At 40.2% G+C, this 20,706-nt stretch overlaps 1 protein-coding gene and 1 long non-coding RNA gene across 5 annotated transcripts in view; one reads left to right on the top strand and one right to left on the bottom strand.

Moving 5' to 3' along the window:
• Positions 1-20,706, bottom strand: part of LOC126788281 (RNA polymerase II C-terminal domain phosphatase-like 1) — a 30,529-nt gene that overhangs the window by 7,708 nt on the left and 2,115 nt on the right. For 2 of the 3 annotated variants that reach the window (XM_050514254.1, XM_050514253.1), the window contains exon 1: positions 41-678. The exons of the other annotated variant lie outside the window; for it this stretch is intronic. In XM_050514254.1, the coding sequence (XP_050370211.1) occupies positions 41-304 (264 nt within the window). In that variant the 5' untranslated portion in view covers positions 305-678. Of the gene's footprint in view, positions 1-40; positions 679-20,706 lie in introns of those variants that run through there. 3 annotated transcript variants of the gene reach the window in all.
• Positions 8,907-20,665, top strand: LOC126788288 (uncharacterized). Of its 2 annotated transcripts, none has more exons than XR_007671350.1 (2): positions 8,907-9,799; positions 20,314-20,665. It is a non-coding gene; the product is annotated as an uncharacterized LOC126788288 (long non-coding RNA). The 2 variants fall into 2 exon arrangements; XR_007671351.1 differs by having other exon boundaries at positions 20,286-20,665.

Here is a 20,706-nt window from a genome sequence, read left to right as displayed (position 1 = left end):
GTTCAATTTCAATGGGGGGTTATGGTTTATGCTTTAATACCTTGTTCTCCATGATACATGTGGAGTGCAAAAGAAAGAGCGGCGAGTCCTGTGAAGAAGAAGACTTGGACTCCATTCTGAAGCAAACCCCATTAGAGCTAATGGTGTGAAGCACAGCCACAGGTGGACATCTCTCACTGGACTGAGAATAATGGCTTATTCTGATTTCCTTCAACTCATCCCACAATTTCTTGTTGTTCAACTCTTCTGGGTACACCTCTACCTCCCCAAGTAACTCTTCCCCTTTATAAACCAGCTTTAACATTTTTGGGCACACAAAAACCCCCAAATCCCCGGAATTAGAAAATTAAAAATCAAATCTTTATTGCCCTCCTTTGATTTCTCATCAGATTTCGATCCGCAGAAACCATCGCCGCCGTGATATGAAGCTTTAGTGTAATCCAATTTCAAAACCCAGAAAGGAAAAATTAGGGTTAAATCCGTGGAGGATGATGAATCCCCCAATCTCAGTTTTTGTTTTTCGTAATTTCCAAAATCGAATCGGTGGTGGGTTTTAATCTGTGGTGCTGATCTAGGTAAGCAGCTAGGGTTTTCTATTTTGTTTTTGTTTTGTTGTTTTCGGTGACGACGATGATGATGAAGAAGAACAGAGAAGTCGTCAAGAGAGGAAACCCTAGATCCGGATAACGAAAGGTCAAAATAGCACTGCAATTCATGACTCGGATGATTATTATTTATAAAAACTAAAATCTGGGTTTTGGGGATTTTTATATTTTTTTTAGTTTGTTGATTGGGTTAGTTTCTCAATTTGAAGAATTTGCGGGGAGCTATAAGTAAATATAATGTCGAAACTAATTCAAATTTAACTTCTATCGTACATTTATGAGGTAAATAAATCAGATTAAGTACTCAATTTTTAGAATTAAAATGTCTAGTACAACTAAAATGAAACTCAAAATGAATCGTACGTCATATGATATTTTAGGCACTCGCCTATAGTTCAAACTCATAACCTTTTAATTCATTGTGCTTGACTGGTATGAGATTTTAAGGGTAACATTATAAGGTAGGCTATATTTTGAGATGAACGTTCATGAACGTTCAACACTTTAACTTGTAACATATGTCTGTTTTCATTAATCTGTATTATTTGTGACTGGTAATTGATATTCACACACCATCTCAATTTTTCTATCACTACAATTCAATTGGTTTACAATTTACCTTTTATATTAGGTTTATAATTAATTCTCATTGAGGGGATGTGTGAATAGCAATTTAGAGTGTGTTAATAACATAATCCTCAACTAATAATGGTAGCACTTACAATTATTTGTGGAATAAGATAAAAAAATTCTAAAACAAAAGTTCAGATATAACTTTTTGCCATAAAGCGCGAATCAAGATCCATAATACGTTTGGATCAAAATTACATAGAATGGTTAGAAGCAGGAAAAGGTGCAAATAAACAAGATCACTCTGATATACTGACAAAGTAGCTTTTCAATCACTCGTGAGACATGTAGAGAGGGAACAAATTTGGCTGTAATTCTTTGATACATCTTCAATTTTTGGCATGAATTTAAACGCAAAGGCTGAGACATCACCGGTCTTACTCCTCCCACAATTTCAAGGTAATTGGGAAACAACATCCAATATGAACCAACTCATCTTCAAAATGGTTAATACAATCTTGATTATAGCTAGAAAGCACGCATGATGCCCCTATCGATCAGACCAAGTTCAAGTACTGAGACGGAATAACTTTCTGGATTGAAATTCTTGACCTTTTTAAATAGACACAACATTTGGAAGTAGAAAATTGGAGGACAGGACATTTGAGCGATCCGCCATTGGTGATTTGCAATTATTGCAGAGAAAATTGGAGGGAGACAAAGGTTGAAGAAGATGGTGTGTGAAAACTGGGCTTTCCCATTCGTCTTCTTTTTTCCGCTTCTTCTTCATCTTCAGGCCCTTAGAGCACCCCTAACCGCCTTGTAGAACGATCTCAGCTCACCGTAAAGACTCTTGCCCCGTATATAAAGTTGGTTGCAACTTGCTGAAGGACGCCCATTAACTCATAAGAATTCTGCATTGCGATAACCAAATCCTCCACGCCCAAGTCTTTCTTGCTAGTCTTCAGTCGAAATTGAAGGAGGCCTCCTAGACCTCAAGGCCCTTAGCCAACCAACTCTTCTCAAGCTCCTTCACCTGTGATTCTACCACTCGATAATCGTCATTAGTTCGTCGACTACTTTTTGGTCCGCCATTCATGAGTTTTTGAGAGCTGCAGAGCAATTTGTAGGGAGAGTCGCGAGGTTGAAGACGATGCTCTAGACTCTATATTCTATTTATATTTGAGGCCCAATAAGGCCTTAATCAACAATCGGCAGTTTCAAACAAAAACACATCAAATCCTCTAATCTCCACCGTCATCATCCCCAACAAGCAACGGCTATGGGCCGCGATCCGCACCCAGTTTTTAGTTCTGTACAAAACGGTGCGTTTAAGTAAAATAACAACTCTCATCTCATTAAATTCAGACCCCCGCCAAAATCTGGAGCACAAAGCCGTTCTAAATATGAAGCCAATGGCAGGAATTCGATGATTCCCAGGTACGAGTTGATCGAACGGGTTTCCAATTGAGGTATTGGGTGAGATGTTGAGCCTCATTCGACGAGTTTCATGAAGGAGAAAACATCTGTATTATCATATAAAACTAATTAATAAGTGATTTAGGAGAAAATTTCAATTAGAGGCTCGTTTTAAAACGATATGTATGTAATAAAAACAATACTCCGATAAACACATTTACACAAAACATATCAACACGGCCGGCCCTGGGTCAAGACAAAGACAAAACAGGCCTATGCCTAGGGTCCAAAATAAATAGGAGCCCTTATTTTTACATGTAAATATACAAATTAACAAATAAAATTTATGTAATTAATTATTAGGTCCAAAATTAACTATTTATTCACATATTTTTCGATTATTTATCAAAAGAATTTAATAAATACTTCAATTACTAAATTTTGTGGGTTTAAAATCTTAAATCACGATCAAATGTATTGTTTTTTTTTCATTTTTATAAATGTAATTTGATATTTGACTCTTGAAATCATAAATTTGGTATATAAAAAATAAATTACATTTCATTATAAAATATGAGGGTCTTAAATTTTATTTAAATAGTAATATTTTATTTAATTAATAATTTTTTTTTAATCTAGGGCCTTGTTTCGCACATGGCCCATGTATATCAACGCTCTGTTCTATCAAGGCCTGTTGATAAGTTTTCTCTGTATAGTTTTGGAATCCGTACGTAGGATGGATTTTTAGTAATCGATCAATTTCCTATCTTAATTCAGATTCCTTGCTCTGTTAAATGAAGAACTGATGTCCTATCTTAATTCAGTTTCCTTGCGCCAGTAGAAGTAAATTGGATTAAATAATAGTTGGACGTACTCCTAGGGTTGGGCATTAGTTAACAGAGAACTTCCATCATGGCTGAGATACTCCTTTGCACAGTAATACTCGCACAGTTGGCGCTGCTACTGACACTTTTGTTCGTCGACGCGATTCCCTTCATCAGAAAGCCGGCGATCATATTCTTCGGTGGCTTTGGTCTCGGCTACGCCCTCGACGCGCTTCACACCATCACTTTCGAAGATGAAGTTCCCAGTCTAAAATCCATTACTCTCTTTATCTGCTTCATATGTCTTGCAGGTGTGATAGAAAGACTGAATGATAGCATGTATGATCTGGATGACTTTAGAAAATCGGCGTCGGAAGCGGAATCCTTCATAAGACGTGTGGAGGAGATGGAAAAGGAAAACGCTGCAGTGGAGTCACGGCTAAAACACATGGAAGCTACACGGCTCAATAAACGTACAATAACAGATTGCAGACCAACCTCCATCGTTAATTGATACGTACATATATCGTCCGCCCGGCTAGTGATTTGTGTTCCAAAAAAGCAATATTAGGTTTTTTGTTTGTAATCTTGAGTAATTTTAATTTGCCTCTAAGGTTCCCCGTATTCGTGTTTTTTTTTTGGGGACACGAAATCCCAGTATTCATGTTTGCTCGGGTCAATAATTGTGTTTTGTATATATTTTTTAGTGAAAGAAGAATAATCGTGTTTTGTTTGTTCAATAGTGAATAAATTTTCACCTGTTAATAGAAAAAAAAAATTCTATATATGTTACTTCCCACCCGCGCGAACACTAATTGGGAGTTCGATCTAATTTATTTAGAGCCCTATTTAGACAAATTAATTTATGTATGGGTTTATCAATCGCCTATTCGATCTGGTTCCGTACAATTTTCCATATATAACGAAGGCATGATTGTGTACACCCACCTTATTTCATATGCTCTACTATTATTAAATCTCATTTTGACAGCCACTTAACCTAAGGGTAGTTTCTAAAAGATCAACAAGCATTTACTTTTTACGGGTTTAGATTGACCCCCTATGCAGTCAGTTGTATAATGGTCATGATATTGATCATAATCACACCACCATGCTTTTTTCGTTTGAATGCTCATCACAAAGCTAGACTATCTATAACCACCTTATTTCACCATTAACTTGGTATGCACCCTTGTTGTTGGTTGTTTTGTTTAGTAGAGGGTCAAGCTGATGTGACTTATAATTTTGGAAAAATTACCGATTCATATAAATTTAGATTTTGTATGGACCATTTAAATGACAAAACTTAAAATGTGACCAATCACTCTAAGTATCTATACTTATTTGACCAAATAGTAGAAAAAATATGATATTGTATATTTTTGAGATTATTTTACCTCAACTATTTAAACACTTATAAAAAAGAGAAAGCTGATGAGAGATATCACTTTGCCGGACTCCAAGCTCTGATCACCGGACTCTGGTCACCGTCGTGGGACTTTGGCCACCTTTGTCGGATTCCGATCGTCGGTAGTCGGAAAATTGACTAACAACCAGTAATCTCTAATAACAAATTACTGACACACAGTAACATTTAATAACAAATTACTGACACCCAGTAACCCCAATAACAAATTACTGACACCTAATAATTCCTAAATAACACATTACTGACACCCAGTAATCCCGATAACAAATTACTGACATCCAATAATCATGTTACTAACCCTTATTAACCCCAATAATAAATTATTGACACCAAATAATCATGTTATTGACACCCAGTAATCATATTAATGACTCTTAGTAACCATGACAATCGTGCTTTTCTACTATATATAAGAACAGTCCCCCACTAAAATATAGACATTGAACCCGTGTGTAACTTCGATAAATATGTAACTTACCCCAATGAAATGTGTGTTAACGGAGAATTAACCTTCAAATGGAAGTATACACAAGAGGGGAAGAGAAGTTTAATTGAGAAGACCAAGGGTCCATCTTCTTAGAAATCAAGCCCCGTTTTTTATGATGTAGGATGCTTAATTATACATCTTGAGCATCTTGGGCCTTCCATTCCAATCTAGAATCGTCGCCCGCGAGTCCAAGGAGCTCACTCTCAACCTCGCGACCTTCTTCGAATTCAAACCGTCCATCCGTGTCTCCTATCACCCAAACGACACGTGGAAGTCCTTCTCCCTCGTCGTCAAGACCGACACCGGCTCCTTGGGATCTCCGATCAACTCTTCCATGCTGATGAGCGTCGAGTTCAACCTTCAGGGCAACAACCACCCTAGTTTCATGCTCCACTTCAAGCCTCAGTTTGGGGACTTCTCCGTCAAGAAGTCGTCGCAGTCGTCGGTGCTGGATAAGATGCTGGGGTCTCATAACGAAGTAGATTCGACCGGCGCCAGCGTCGTAGTCCTCGATCCGTGGCCGCAATCTCCTGCGCGTCTGCACTACTCAATCTTGTATGGCTGCGTCTCTCTCCGATTTGGATTGAACCACAGGGGAGAGAGAAGTTTCGTTGGAGGTCAGGGAGGCAGGTCGGCGTCGGCGTTGGCGTTGTTGATCCAAATTATGGAGGCAGCATCGGTCAAGGGAGAGATATTGGAGACAGGGGCAGATGCGGGACTCAAGCATGGTTAAAATTAGAAAAACAAAATTAAGTTTTAAATCTTTTAATTTTGGAGTTCTCAGTTAAAACATTCCCAAATACTAATTTTACTAATTTATTTTCCATCTATACTTTATTCTTTTTTTCTCAATAACGTGTCTTCAGTCAAATATATATTTTTCTCTAAAATGCTAGCTAAGTTACTAGCTCTTACGTCACTGATCTATTAAATTATATATTAATTGTGTTAGATTATGATATATATATCATTTTGTCATATATATGAATATATTTTTTCAATATTTGTAGATGTCAATTAGACTAAATTGACAAATTTGAGTCCAAACTGAAGCATTCGAAAAAAAAATTTATTCATGGTTTCAAAGAAATGTCAAATTTACATTTCAAAAAAAAAAAATCTAGTCTATAAGTCCAAATATGAGTTATTTTCATTTATTATCTTTCCAAAGCTTTATTGATCAATCACGATCTTTAATTCAATTTTCATTGGTCGGTCCTTAACCTTTAGAACCGTAAATAGAATGTTCTTGTAAATGATTATAGATTATGATGTGCTATATGAATATTTGATTGGTTAATTTATGTTATTTGTATATAGGCATTAGAAAAGTAAGTCTCATTACTTTCACCGACTAGGTATATCGATTTTGAATTTCATCTTTACTAATTATTTTGCACCGTCGAGAATCTTCACTATATTTTTATAGTTAAGTTCAAGCATCCGAATGATCCAATCCTGGATCTGCCACTAATTGGAGACTAGATCAGAGAGCAGGTATGCGTTGGTGTTGTTGATTCACGTCGGTGTTATGGAGGAAGCGTCGTCAAAGAAAGGAGGGAGAGAAGAGAGAGATAACAGAGCGAGAGCCATGTTTAATATAGTTAAAAATGACTAAATATTACTTTTAAGAGGTGTACTTCAGTCAAAATTATATTTAACTTTTAAATAACTTTTATTCCTTGTCTAGCTATATTTAGTTAAAATTATATTTTTAGCTTTTAAATAACTCTTCTTTCGGAACCCTAAATTATCCTAAAAATTGTTAATTTTTTTTTCAAAATAACTAGGCTGTTGGATGCCCTTATTCCATTTAGTAATTGAAATTGAAGGAAATTAAATATCATATTTTTGAATTAATTAAGGATCTGAGGCAATGAGTGAGCAATGGTGTCAAAAACCACTTCAATTTCTTAATCAAGAGAGAATTTACTTACAAAAACTCATGTCATTCCATTGAGGCCTGGCATGGCTAGCTGCCATTTAATTGTTTCAATGTTTATCCATCTCTTTGTCATTTGCCCAAGTTCAAAACTATTAATTATGAGTTTGGAACGGTGTTGTGTAACATTCCCTTGACCCCAATACGGTTTCTAAATGGTTCTCTCTAATGTGACTCCGTGAATGTAACCAATTCAAACCCTAACCTACCAATATATCCTATTCCAAGTAAGAGAAGGCTTTTTGCGGTTTTCTGCACACACATATATACGTACACACACACACACACACGTACACAGAAGTCGATTTAGGCATAAAAGAATCCTGTGAAGCTCAAAAAAGATACGATCAATTCTAGTCATGTCTTCTGAGATGACAATACTCTGCATAGTGCTGGTGTTCGAGATGTTTCTGGCACTGGCGTTAGCTTCGAAAAGATTAGTGATTCCACGAGGAGTTTTAATCTGGTATTGGCCCGGGATGGTACTGGACTTAGGGTACCTTACGATAAGGATTCCACCGATTCTCGTTTACAGTGGTATTGGCTCGAGGGTAAAGAAGATTCTAATGCTGCCGGTGTTTATGTGTGTCTACAACATGGTTAATTTCCCGGATGGAGAAACCGATCTTGAAGCCATACTTCTGTTGGGGTGCGCCATCCTTCTTCCTTTGGTGTTAGAGAGATCGAATCATATTGCACACGTTCTCTTCGAAGAGATGTTTAGGAGCATGGACCTCTTATTAAAGGAGCTACTAGCAACACAAAAACACAAAGCCGCACGGGAAAAACGAAAACAATTGAAGCTTGAGGTAAAACGAGTTTCCTCTGAGATTAGAAAGAGTAGATCCGCTTGATTGATCATTGCCCTTGCCGAGCTGGCTAAAATCGAGTTTAATTTTCATGGAATGTTATATGCATGAATCTAATTTACGTTAGAGAGAGAGCTAGATAGACGCCTAACATTAGCTCCTGTTTTACATTAATAATTTGAAGGATTATCAGTGTTAATTTTTAATTTTTTTATCATATGTCGATAATTGTAGCGTAAATTATATTATTTGAGATGATCCTTTTTTTTTTTGAAAGGCTATTTGAGATGATCTTTACAGGCAATCAAGAATTCAAGATCGATCATAACGACGACTGTACATACCAAGAATCACGTTAAGATTTTTACCAACTTCATACAACTTCGGATACGTACGTCATATTTGCAAAGCGTGTAGATAGTAAGATAGAGATTAATTAATGGTGGACTATATGGTTAAAGTGGGAATTTGTAAATATGAGAAGAAGATGACATTCTAAAGTATTTTCTTTCCTCATCAAGGATAACAAGGTCTTAGTTTCCATATAGGCAAAGACATCACGTACATTTTTAATAAGAATTTCAAGTTGAATTAAGCTACCCTAAGCACACCTCGTAAAAAAATTTAAGAAATTCTGTTTAAGATTTTCATCATCTTGGGCTACCCCACTATTTATTTATGGTAATAATGGGCCAGCTACTTCAATAATCCCATTTACGGGAAAAACCCAATTGGGATCGAGATGACTAAAATATCCTCAATGAGCAAAACAAAAGGTGAGCTAATCTATTACTGTACTTGCTTGAAGTTGAAGACCGACCAGAAAAGGGGTTCCTCAGAGGAACAAACGCAGCTACAGGAGTGGGTTTCTGATTTCATATATATCTTTGCTGGGTTTATGTTTCTATTTAGAATAATGTTTCGGACATGCGTCGTTAGAATTTTGATTCCCTTGTTTATGTATCTGATACTTGTATGTCTGGATCTGCCAAGTTTTCTACTTTTATCATCTGAAAATTGCATACACCTTTCTGATATAGCACCAAGTTTGTTGTACTGCTTTTCCAACTTGGTCAGCCTCAGAACAAGTGAAACATATATGCCTTCTGCCATGGGAATTGTATGTTAAGATTTTACTAGAAAGGAAAAGTGTGTTTTTTTTTTATCTGTAAAAGTGGTAAAACTAATGATCTTCATTTTATGCTAATCTTCTTGTGGTTAGGAAATGTTGGATAAGTAATCATCACATTCATTTCATACAATTTCCTTTGCTTTTGTAAGTTGGGCTCATACTAGTTGGAAGCATACTGTCATAGTGTTTCCTCAGTAAATCTATGGTAGTGTTTGCATTGGAATCTCTGTTGCAATGGAATTTCAGATCGGTGCACCATTTAAACAAGTAATGCATGCCCATTTCCTTTATTATTTGAAAATTTCTTTCAAGTTTTTGATATAGATATTGAGAAGGAAGATGAAACTAGCTTATTTCTTATGTGTTTGAAGTTTTGCACCGAGTTTGTTGTATGCTCATTTCCTTTATTATTTGAAAATTGCTTTCAAGTTTTTAATATAGATGAAACTAGCCTGTTTCTTATGTGTTTGAAGTTCTGCACCTAGTTTGTTGCGTGCCCATTTCCTTTTGTTTCTGAAACTTTAAATTGGCATCTTTTCAAGGGAAGCCGATCAAGATCCTTAATTCATCGTGTCGGAGGAGGTAAAGTTCTCGTTTTTCCCTTTTGTCATGGAATTGCAATGCTTTAAGATTTTGTTCTTCTTTCTATTGTTTACTTGTCAGATGTAGCTCATTTCTCTCTTATATATTCTGTAAACTGATGATCTTTATGTGTAATAACCCCAATTTTTCAAAACGATATTTGATTGAATTAAATTCTATTAAGTTGTGAAGTTTGATTTAAACCGAATATGATTACTTGCAAACGTTACGAAACGGGAACGGAAACGTTCCGAGAACGTTTAATAAGAAAACGTTACGTTTCCGAACGAATTTATCGACTTTTATTTCGTCGCTCGGTTGTGAAAACTTTCTTTACGGAAGTTGTAGAGCTCGTCGATACGAGTTCGTGGATATGTGACGCGTTCGAATCGGACGTCGGAGGTAAAAGTTATTAACGTCGGAAGTTAGTTTCCGATTTGGAAACTAGTATAAATAGATAATTATGGAATTAGGGTTTCCATAATCAGAAACCCTTTCTCTCTCTTCTCTCTCATCCCGCCGCTCTCCCTCTCTCTCTCTTCCTCTCTCTTTCTCCTCGATCCCTCTCCCTCTCACTCTCGGCCTCACCTCCGATCTCCCTTCACAGGGAGACGTGATTGTCACCGCCTAGCCAGGAAGCGCCGCACCGCTTCCCTCTCCAACCCCCGAGCTTGCGACACACGAACTCGCCGTCGAGACCTTCATCGCTCGCCCCGAGCTCCTTCGCCGACTCTGTGCTCAAGGAGGGCACGCCTCCTCCTTCCCTTGCTCCCGGAGCCCTCCACGACAAGGCCTGAACCTCCATTCACCACGCGGCCTCACCTCCTTTCGAGATCGACGTCGACTGCCTCAAGCTTCACCAACGACAAATCGAAGCCTCCACGGTTTAATCTAGGTATGAATTGATGAATTTGACGTTTGAGTGTGATTGTATGATGATTGGGAGTATTTGGAAGGGTTTAGGGATTGATTTGGAAGAGTTTCGGAGGAGAATCGGAGGTATGGAGGAGAGTGAAGCACCGCCGCCTTAGGCGGCGCGTGTGAGTGCGTAGAGTAGCCTAGGGGCGGCGTGAGGCCGTGGGAAGGGCGGAGGAAGGAAGGGGAGAGGTTTGGGGGCGGCGGTGGTGCAACACGCGCTGTTGGGAGTGAACAGTGAACAGTAACTTCGTATAAACCAAAAATTGCTGAACAGTAACCGTTTATTACTGTTTTGGCATTTAAAGGTTTACGAAACGATTCTAAATTCTTTTCTTATTCTTTTAAGGTGATCGTTAAATCGAGTAAAGGAATTAGCATCGGGAATTGTGGAATTACGCTCAAGTCAATAAGGTGAGTAAAATCTCACTGAATTTACGAATCGACCCTCGTGGTGATTCAACATTTTGCAAGTGTGTTTATCAAATGAATTATAACATGTATATAATTTAGTGGACTACATATATATAGTATAATGGTAATAGGTACATAATATATATATAGTTCATTAAATTACGTACTGTTATTAATGCATTAAAAATAGTCATTTCGGTGACGGAAAATTGAGCATGAGTATGTGAGAATATTGTACGTATTTCTTCAGGTGTTTATGAAACATGACATGTATAGGATATAGTGGACTATGTATATATTGTATAAATGGTAATAAATACGAATATATATAGTTTGCTATATAATATACTGTTATGATTTTATTGTGGTGATATCGTGAAAGTTTTAAAGCGTACAATATGATGAGTGATTATTGTACATGATTTTATCACGGAGAATGTAATAAAATTGTGATTTGTCTTCGGACGTGATGTGTGGTACAATATGATGTGTGATTATTGTACGTGTTTTTAACATTGAGGTTGTTAAAATGTGATTTGTCTTCGGACGTGATTTTTGGTACAATATGATGTGAGATTATTGTACGTGTGTGGCAAGTCGGAACCTAGCCTTTGGCCGGGCGAAAGTTACGATACAGTTAGAGCTCTAGTCTGTATGCCTTAGTACTGCATGCGAGGTAACGGGTGGTTATCTGCTCATGGGTACTCGGTGTATTTTGGATGTTGGGTAGCGGGTGGCTATCCAATATCAACGGTGTATTACGAGAGGGGTAACAGATGTGTACCAGCGTTCTTGGTACCCGTATTATAAATGCATTGGGTAACCAGAAGGGTTACTTAATTTCCTCATGAGCTTTTTATTTCATATTTCTTTGGGTCAACCAGATGGGTTGACCATTGGCTCATGGGGGCATTTATATTTGTTGTTTTGTGATCTTTCGTATATATTGATATGCGAACTGTATTGTGATTTTACTCATACGAGCTATAAGCTTACCGGGTTTGTGTTTACAATCCCGGTGCACCAATTCGATGGTGTAGGGGATAATTCAGCAGGTGCTGATTAGTGGAGGTTGAGTGACGACTACAGAGGCTCGAAGTCGTTCGGATCCTACTGGTGGTGAGATTTTAGCATGGATTCGTGTGTGAGGATTTGTGTATTTTCATTTGTGAGATTTGTGAGTGATTTGTGAGAATTATTACATTTCCATTTGTGTATGGATTATAATTTGGGTTGTAATAATTGGTTGTCTGAGTTGTATTGAGAACTCAGAATTGATCCGCTGTTACACTTAAATGATTTCGATTTATTTGAGATTATTTGTGTTTAACGACTTTAGAATTTTGAGTTTTTAGGCTCGAAATTTTGGGGTCGTTAAAGTTGGTATCAGAGCCTAAGTGCGTATTTGGCGATTATCAATACCATCCAGGAGCGATGATCCGACTGCAGGCGGGCCCCCATCACATGCTTCCCGGTATTGATATGTCGTCGGGTACGCGAGAGTGTTTTAGGAGCCATACCTAATGGTTTGGTCCTCCGAGAAGTATCGTGATGATACTTCGATGATTCATCATATCCTGAAATTTCATGTTAATACCTATTGAAACTGTTTTAGTTGAATTCGAGATTTCACAAGTATTGACTAAGTGTTTCGTTGTTTAAAGGTGATGAACGCTGATAAGGGCCGAGGACAGGGCCGAGGACGGGCGAGAGGACGTGGTCGAGGTAGGACCGCGGGCCGAGTCCGCAACGTGGAGAACCTTTATGAGGAGGCTGCTCCACAGGTAGAGCGGGTAGGCCGAGGTCGAGGTAGGGCCACAGGTCGAGTCCGCAACGTGGAGAACCTCTATGAGGAGGCTGCTCCGCAGGAGGAGCAGGATGAGCCAGCTCCTGCGGTTAGAGATGACGGTCGAGTGTTGAAGCTGATCAAGGATATTAGTGCACTGTCAGCTCCGACATTTCATGGGGGACTAGATCATATGGTAGCTGACCATTGGATCGAGGGTATGGAGGCTTATTTTGAGATGATGGAGTGCACAGAGATTGAGAAGAGAAAGATAGCTACATTCTTTCTCAAGGGTGATGCTCTAGATTGGTGGAAGAGCATGAGACAGACTGTGGATGTGTCTACATTCACATGGGGAGATTTCACCACCATATTCCAAGAGAAGTATTTTCCAGCCTCAGTACAGGAGGACTTAGAGTTGGAGTTTCTGGCATTGGTACAGGGAGACATGACCATTAGAGAGTATGATGCTCGATTCTCGCAACTGTATCGGTATGTCAGGCCTATGGGTGCGACTGCTTTAGCTCAGAAGTATCTACGTGGGCTGAAACAAGAGTACAAGACCATGATATCAGTCATTTGCCTGACTTCACGGGAGCAGATATTTGAGAGTGCTATGAGTTTGGAGCAAGCAGAGAAGACTCGAACAGGTGATGTGGGGAACAGAGATGCGAAGGGGAAAGGCAAGGCGGTCTATACAGGCAGCGAGCACTCAGGGCCGAAGGATAGGTCATGGAAGAGGCCAAGACCCCACTATCAGGCCCCGACAAGGGTGCCACCCTTAGCCATCAGAGCAGCACCAGTCAGACCATTAGCAGCAGTGAGGTGTTATAGCTGCAATGAGATGGGACATTACGCCTCAGCATGTCCGAAACCGAAGAGAGCAGGCTGCCACCGGTGCGGGCAAGTGGGACACATAGCTCGAGATTGTACCCGACCACTTCCGGGTAGACAGGAACGGCCGCAGAGACAGCTACCAGCAGGCCAAGCTAGAGTGTTCGCAGTGGGTCAGCGAGACACAGGAGTGGAAGGTACATTATTACTCTTTGACTACCTTGCTAGAGTATTGTTCGATACGGGAGCATCGCATTCATTTATTGCTAGTTCGGTAGTGGAGATGCTAGGATTGATTCCTACACCTCTTGGGAACGCTTTATGTGTCACTTCGCCCATCGGAGTGTCACTTGAGTTAGAGACAATCTGCAAAGCTTGTCCGATCTTGATTGGAAGTAGAGAGTTCTCTGCTTCGTTGATTGTGATTCCGGATCACACTTATGATGTGATCTTGGGTATTGATTGGTTGAGACCACAGCATGCTGTGATTGATTGTTTTGACATGGTAGTATCCTTTCATAGACCCGGAGAGCCAGTGTTTCGTTATCGTTGCCTCAAGTCTGATAACGCCATGAGATCAGGAGTTTTGGCACATGTGGAGTCAGTGGATCAGAAAGTATCTATCGCAGACATTGTGGTAGTATCAGAGTTTGGTGAAGTATTCCAAGAGATACCGGGGCTACCACCTCGAAGAGTGGTAGATTTCTGCATTGATGTAGTACCCGGTACAGCACCTGTGTCAAAGGCGCCATATAGAATGGGGCAGAATGAACTTAAGGAGTTGAAGGTGCAGATTGATGAGCTATTAGACCAAGGGTTCATTAGACCTAGTGTTTCACCTTGGGGAGCACCTGCCTTGTTCGTAAAGAAGAAAGATGGTTCTCTGCGGTTATGTGTGGACTACAGAGAGCTGAACAAGGTGACCATCAAGAATAGGTATCCCTTACCTAGGATTGATGACTTGTTCGATCAACTCAAAGGTGCTACGGTGTTCTCTAAGATTGATTTGAGATCCGGTTACCATCAGCTCAGAGTGAAGGAAGAAGATATATCGAAGACAGCCTTCAGGACCCGGTATGGACATTATGAGTTTGTCGTCATGCCATTTGGTCTAACGAATGCACCAGCTGTCTTCATGAGTTTGATGAACCAAGTATTTAGTCCATACTTGGATGAGTTCGTAGTGGTGTTTGTGGATGACATTCTGATATACTCCAAGACACAAGAAGAACATGAGGTGCACCTGAGAACAGTGTTGCAGACCTTGAAGGAGGCAAGACTGTATGCCAAGCTAGAGAAGTGTGAGTTCTGGAAAGAAGAGGTCAAATTCCTTGGTCATGTTGTCTCAAAAGATGGAGTACTAGTGGACCCGGCAAAGGTAGAGGCAGTGAAGAATTGGAGTCGTCCAAAGAACCCTACAGAGATACGTAGTTTCCTCGGGTTGGCAGGTTACTACAGGAGGTTTATCGAGGGGTTTTCTAGTATCGCATCTTCATTGACCAAGTTGACCAAGAAAGATACTCCGTTTGTGTGGACGGATGCATGTGAGGAAGCATTCAACAAACTAAAGACTAGACTGACCACAGCTCCAGTGTTGACGATTCCCTCTAGTGGTGGTGGCTATGTCATTTACAGTGATGCTTCACTCCAGGGTTTGGGTTGTGTGTTGATGCAGCATGGAGGAGTCGTTGCATATGGCTCGAGACAGTTGAAGATTCATGAGAAGAATTATCCGACACACGACCTAGAGCTTGCGGCAGTTGTATTTGCCCTGAAGATTTGGAGACATTACTTGTATGGTGAGAAATTTCAACTCTTTTCAGATCATAAGAGTTTGAAGTACTTGTTCTCACAGAAGGAGCTGAATATGAGGCAGAGGAGGTGGATGGAACTCCTCAAGGACTATGACTTCACATTAGAGTACCACCCGGGGAAGGCAAATGTGGTGGCTGATGCCTTGAGCAGAAAACCGAGAGGAGTAGTAGCTTCACTTATGGTCCAGGAATGGTTCATGCTAGAAGCTGCATCAGAGTTTGATTTGGTACCATCGGGAGGAGAACCAAGGGTCTTTCTTGGTAGTGTCACAGTGCAACCCACATTGATCACGAGGATCATACAGGGTCAGGCGCAGGATAGACTCTTGCGAGCTAAGTTGGCGGATCTTGTAGTTGATACGCTTGATGGGTGTCCTTCTGAGTGGAGAGTTGGACCCGATGGAGGGTTGAGGTTTGGGGCAAGATTGTGTGTCCCAGATTGTGATGATCTTCGGGAGGAGGTTCTTCGTACGGCACATCGTTCACGCTATACCGTCCATCCAGGGAACACCAAGATGTACAAGGACCTATGCAGACAATTCTGGTGGAACGGTATGAAGAAAGATGTAGCAGAGTTTGTATCGAAGTGCCTTACATGTCAGCAAGTGAAAGCAGAGCATCAACGACCAGCTGGCATGTTGAAACCACTGACTATTCCTCTTTGGAAGTGGGAGCAGATATCTATGGATTTTGTGACCGGGTTGCCTAGATCGAAGAAGGGTCACGATGCCATATGGGTGATTGTCGATCGATTGACGAAGTCGGCTCATTTTCTCCCAGTGTCGATGAAGTACTCAGTGGACGTGCTTGGGAAACTATATGTGGATGAGGTAGTGAGACTTCATGGTGCTCCAGTTTCTATTGTTTCCGATAGAGATGCACGTTTCACTTCGAAGTTCTGGGGTGGTTTGCAGAAGGCGATGGGCACTACCTTGGATATGAGTACAGCTTTTCACCCTCAGACGGATGGACAGACGGAGAGGGTGAATCAGGTGATGGAGGACATGTTGAGAGCATGTGTGTTGGATTTCAAGGGTAGCTGGGAAGATCATTTGAGATTGATTGAGTTTGCCTACAACAACAGCTACCATTCTAGCATCGGCATGGCACCTTATGAGGCACTTTATGGTAGACCATGTCGATCTCCGATCTGTTGGGCCGAAGTTGGTGATGAGGCACTGATGGGTCCAGAGGTGGTTCAGGAAACCACGGAGAAGATCTCGATCATTCGAGATAGAATCCGGACCGCTCAGAGTAGACAGAAGAGCTATGCAGACTTGAAGAGGAGACATGTGGAATTTGAGGTCGGTGATCATGTGTTCTTGAAAGTTTCACCTATGAGAGGTGTAGTGAGATTCGGCAAGAAAGGAAAGTTGGCACCGAGGTACGTTGGGCCCTTTGAGATACTGGAGAAGGTGGGCGAACTAGCTTACCGACTAGCCTTGCCTACTAGCATGTCGGGCGTACACAACGTCTTCCACATTTCCATGCTGAGGAAGTATGTACCAGATGAGTCACATGTGATCGATCATAGCACCATTGAAGTGAAGGAAAATGCCACTTTTGTTGTCGAGCCGGTTCGTATCCTGGATAGATCCACAAAGAAGCTACGGAGGAGAGAAGTGGGATTAGTCAAGGTGTTGTGGAGTCACCATGATGAGGGTGATGCATCTTGGGAGCTAGAGTCAGACATGATGACCAGATATCCACAGCTGTTTGTTGAGTGAGCTTGAATTTCGGGACGAAATTCCTTTAAGGGGGGTAGATTGTAATAACCCCAATTTTTCAAAACGATATTTGATTGAATTAAATTCTATTAAGTTGTGAAGTTTGATTTAAACCGAATATGATTACTTGCAAACGTTACGAAACGGGAACGGAAACGTTCCGAGAACGTTTAATAAGAAAACGTTACGTTTCCGAACGAATTTATCGACTTTTATTTCGTCGCTCGGTTGTGAAAACTTTCTTTACGGAAGTTGTAGAGCTCGTTGATACGAGTTCGTGGATATGTGACGCGTTCGAATCGGACGTCGGAGGTAAAAGTTATTAACGTCGGAAGTTAGTTTCCGATTTGGAAACTAGTATAAATAGATAATTATGGAATTAGGGTTTCCATAATCAGAAACCCTTTCTCTCTCTTCTCTCTCATCCCGCCGCTCTCCCTCTCTCTCTCTTCCTCTCTCTTTCTCCTCGATCCCTCTCCCTCTCACTCTCGGCCTCACCTCCGATCTCCCTTCACAGGGAGACGTGATTGTCACCGCCTAGCCAGGAAGCGCCGCACCGCTTCCCTCTCCAACCCCCGAGCTTGCGACACACGAACTCGCCGTCGAGACCTTCATCGCTCGCCCCGAGCTCCTTCGCCGACTCTGTGCTCAAGGAGGGCACGCCTCCTCCTTCCCTTGCTCCCGGAGCCCTCCACGACAAGGCCTGAACCTCCATTCACCACGCGGCCTCACCTCCTTTCGAGATCGACGTCGACTGCCTCAAGCTTCACCAACGACAAATCGAAGCCTCCACGGTTTAATCTAGGTATGAATTGATGAATTTGACGTTTGAGTGTGATTGTATGATGATTGGGAGTATTTGGAAGGGTTTAGGGATTGATTTGGAAGAGTTTCGGAGGAGAATCGGAGGTATGGAGGAGAGTGAAGCACCGCCGCCTTAGGCGGCGCGTGTGAGTGCGTAGAGTAGCCTAGGGGCGGCGTGAGGCCGTGGGAAGGGCGGAGGAAGGAAGGGGAGAGGTTTGGGGGCGGCGGTGGTGCAACACGCGCTGTTGGGAGTGAACAGTGAACAGTAACTTCGTATAAACCAAAAATTGCTGAACAGTAACCGTTTATTACTGTTTTGGCATTTAAAGGTTTACGAAACGATTCTAAATTCTTTTCTTATTCTTTTAAGGTGATCGTTAAATCGAGTAAAGGAATTAGCATCGGGAATTGTGGAATTACGCTCAAGTCAATAAGGTGAGTAAAATCTCACTGAATTTACGAATCGACCCTCGTGGTGATTCAACATTTTGCAAGTGTGTTTATCAAATGAATTATAACATGTATATAATTTAGTGGACTACATATATATAGTATAATGGTAATAGGTACATAATATATATATAGTTCATTAAATTACGTACTGTTATTAATGCATTAAAAATAGTCATTTCGGTGACGGAAAATTGAGCATGAGTATGTGAGAATATTGTACGTATTTCTTCAGGTGTTTATGAAACATGACATGTATAGGATATAGTGGACTATGTATATATTGTATAAATGGTAATAAATACGAATATATATAGTTTGCTATATAATATACTGTTATGATTTTATTGTGGTGATATCGTGAAAGTTTTAAAGCGTACAATATGATGAGTGATTATTGTACATGATTTTATCACGGAGAATGTAATAAAATTGTGATTTGTCTTCGGACGTGATGTGTGGTACAATATGATGTGTGATTATTGTACGTGTTTTTAACATTGAGGTTGTTAAAATGTGATTTGTCTTCGGACGTGATTTTTGGTACAATATGATGTGAGATTATTGTACGTGTGTGGCAAGTCGGAACCTAGCCTTTGGCCGGGCGAAAGTTACGATACAGTTAGAGCTCTAGTCTGTATGCCTTAGTACTGCATGCGAGGTAACGGGTGGTTATCTGCTCATGGGTACTCGGTGTATTTTGGATGTTGGGTAGCGGGTGGCTATCCAATATCAACGGTGTATTACGAGAGGGGTAACAGATGTGTACCAGCGTTCTTGGTACCCGTATTATAAATGCATTGGGTAACCAGAAGGGTTACTTAATTTCCTCATGAGCTTTTTATTTCATATTTCTTTGGGTCAACCAGATGGGTTGACCATTGGCTCATGGGGGCATTTATATTTGTTGTTTTGTGATCTTTCGTATATATTGATATGCGAACTGTATTGTGATTTTACTCATACGAGCTATAAGCTTACCGGGTTTGTGTTTACAATCCCGGTGCACCAATTCGATGGTGTAGGGGATAATTCTGCAGGTGCTGATTAGTGGAGGTTGAGTGACGACTACAGAGGCTCGAAGTCGTTCGGATCCTACTGGTGGTGAGATTTTAGCATGGATTCGTGTGTGAGGATTTGTGTATTTTCATTTGTGAGATTTGTGAGTGATTTGTGAGAATTATTACATTTCCATTTGTGTATGGATTATAATTTGGGTTGTAATAATTGGTTGTCTGAGTTGTATTGAGAACTCAGAATTGATCCGCTGTTACACTTAAATGATTTCGATTTATTTGAGATTATTTGTGTTTAACGACTTTAGAATTTTGAGTTTTTAGGCTCGAAATTTTGGGGTCGTTAAATTATGTTATGCTAATCTTTGTTACAATTTCAACTTGGTGGTGGTTAGGAAATGTTGGTTGAGCAATCATAAGCATTCATCATTCGCTGTTTTCCTTTGCATTTGTGAGTTGGGTTCATATAAGTTGCCAGGCATACTGTAAAAGTGTTTCCTTATTCAATCTATGGTACTGTTTGTTTTGGAATGAGAAACAATGGAAATACGGATCCCATGCTTGGTCTAGTGTGAAATTATGGTTTTCAAGAACTAAATGCATCTACCTGATGAGTATGTGAAATTATGGGTTTCAATTGTTATTAGTATTTGACTATTAAGTGGGTTTATATAAGTACTTAAGTAGATACATTCGTTTTTACGAACTACTGTTTATCCTTTGCAGAATCTAAGGTCATTTTCTTTGTTATCAGTTTTGGAGCTGCAAAATCATCTACTTTGTTTCCTTTCGGAAGTAATTGGCAACATGGAAGAGATGTCTTTTGTGAAGTCAAGAATTGTACACTGTAAAATGAAGTATATCATTCGTGTCTACTGTCTTGTACACTTTTACAAAAAGGAAGTAGAACTAAAATGCAGTACATACATTCATCTAGTACTTCAGCAGCTCCTCAAGTATTCTGATGAAAAATATACATGCTACCTAGGGTAGTGCAATCGTAGAATACTTGAGCTGTTGTTTTCCTACTGAAGTTTCATTGGTTTCTAGTGTCTGTTACAAAAAGGAAGTAGATACGAGAATGAAGTAGATACATTTCTTGGCTATATGTTCCTCTTGAAATCAGCTGGGTGAAATTGAATGGAAT

The sequence above is a fragment of the Argentina anserina genome, chromosome 3 (genome assembly GCF_933775445.1).
Source record: "Argentina anserina chromosome 3, drPotAnse1.1, whole genome shotgun sequence".
Lineage (NCBI taxonomy): Eukaryota > Viridiplantae > Streptophyta > Magnoliopsida > Rosales > Rosaceae > Argentina > Argentina anserina.
The sequence above is the reverse complement of the archived record's forward strand: the minus strand, read 5'-3'. Positions and strand labels throughout refer to the sequence as shown.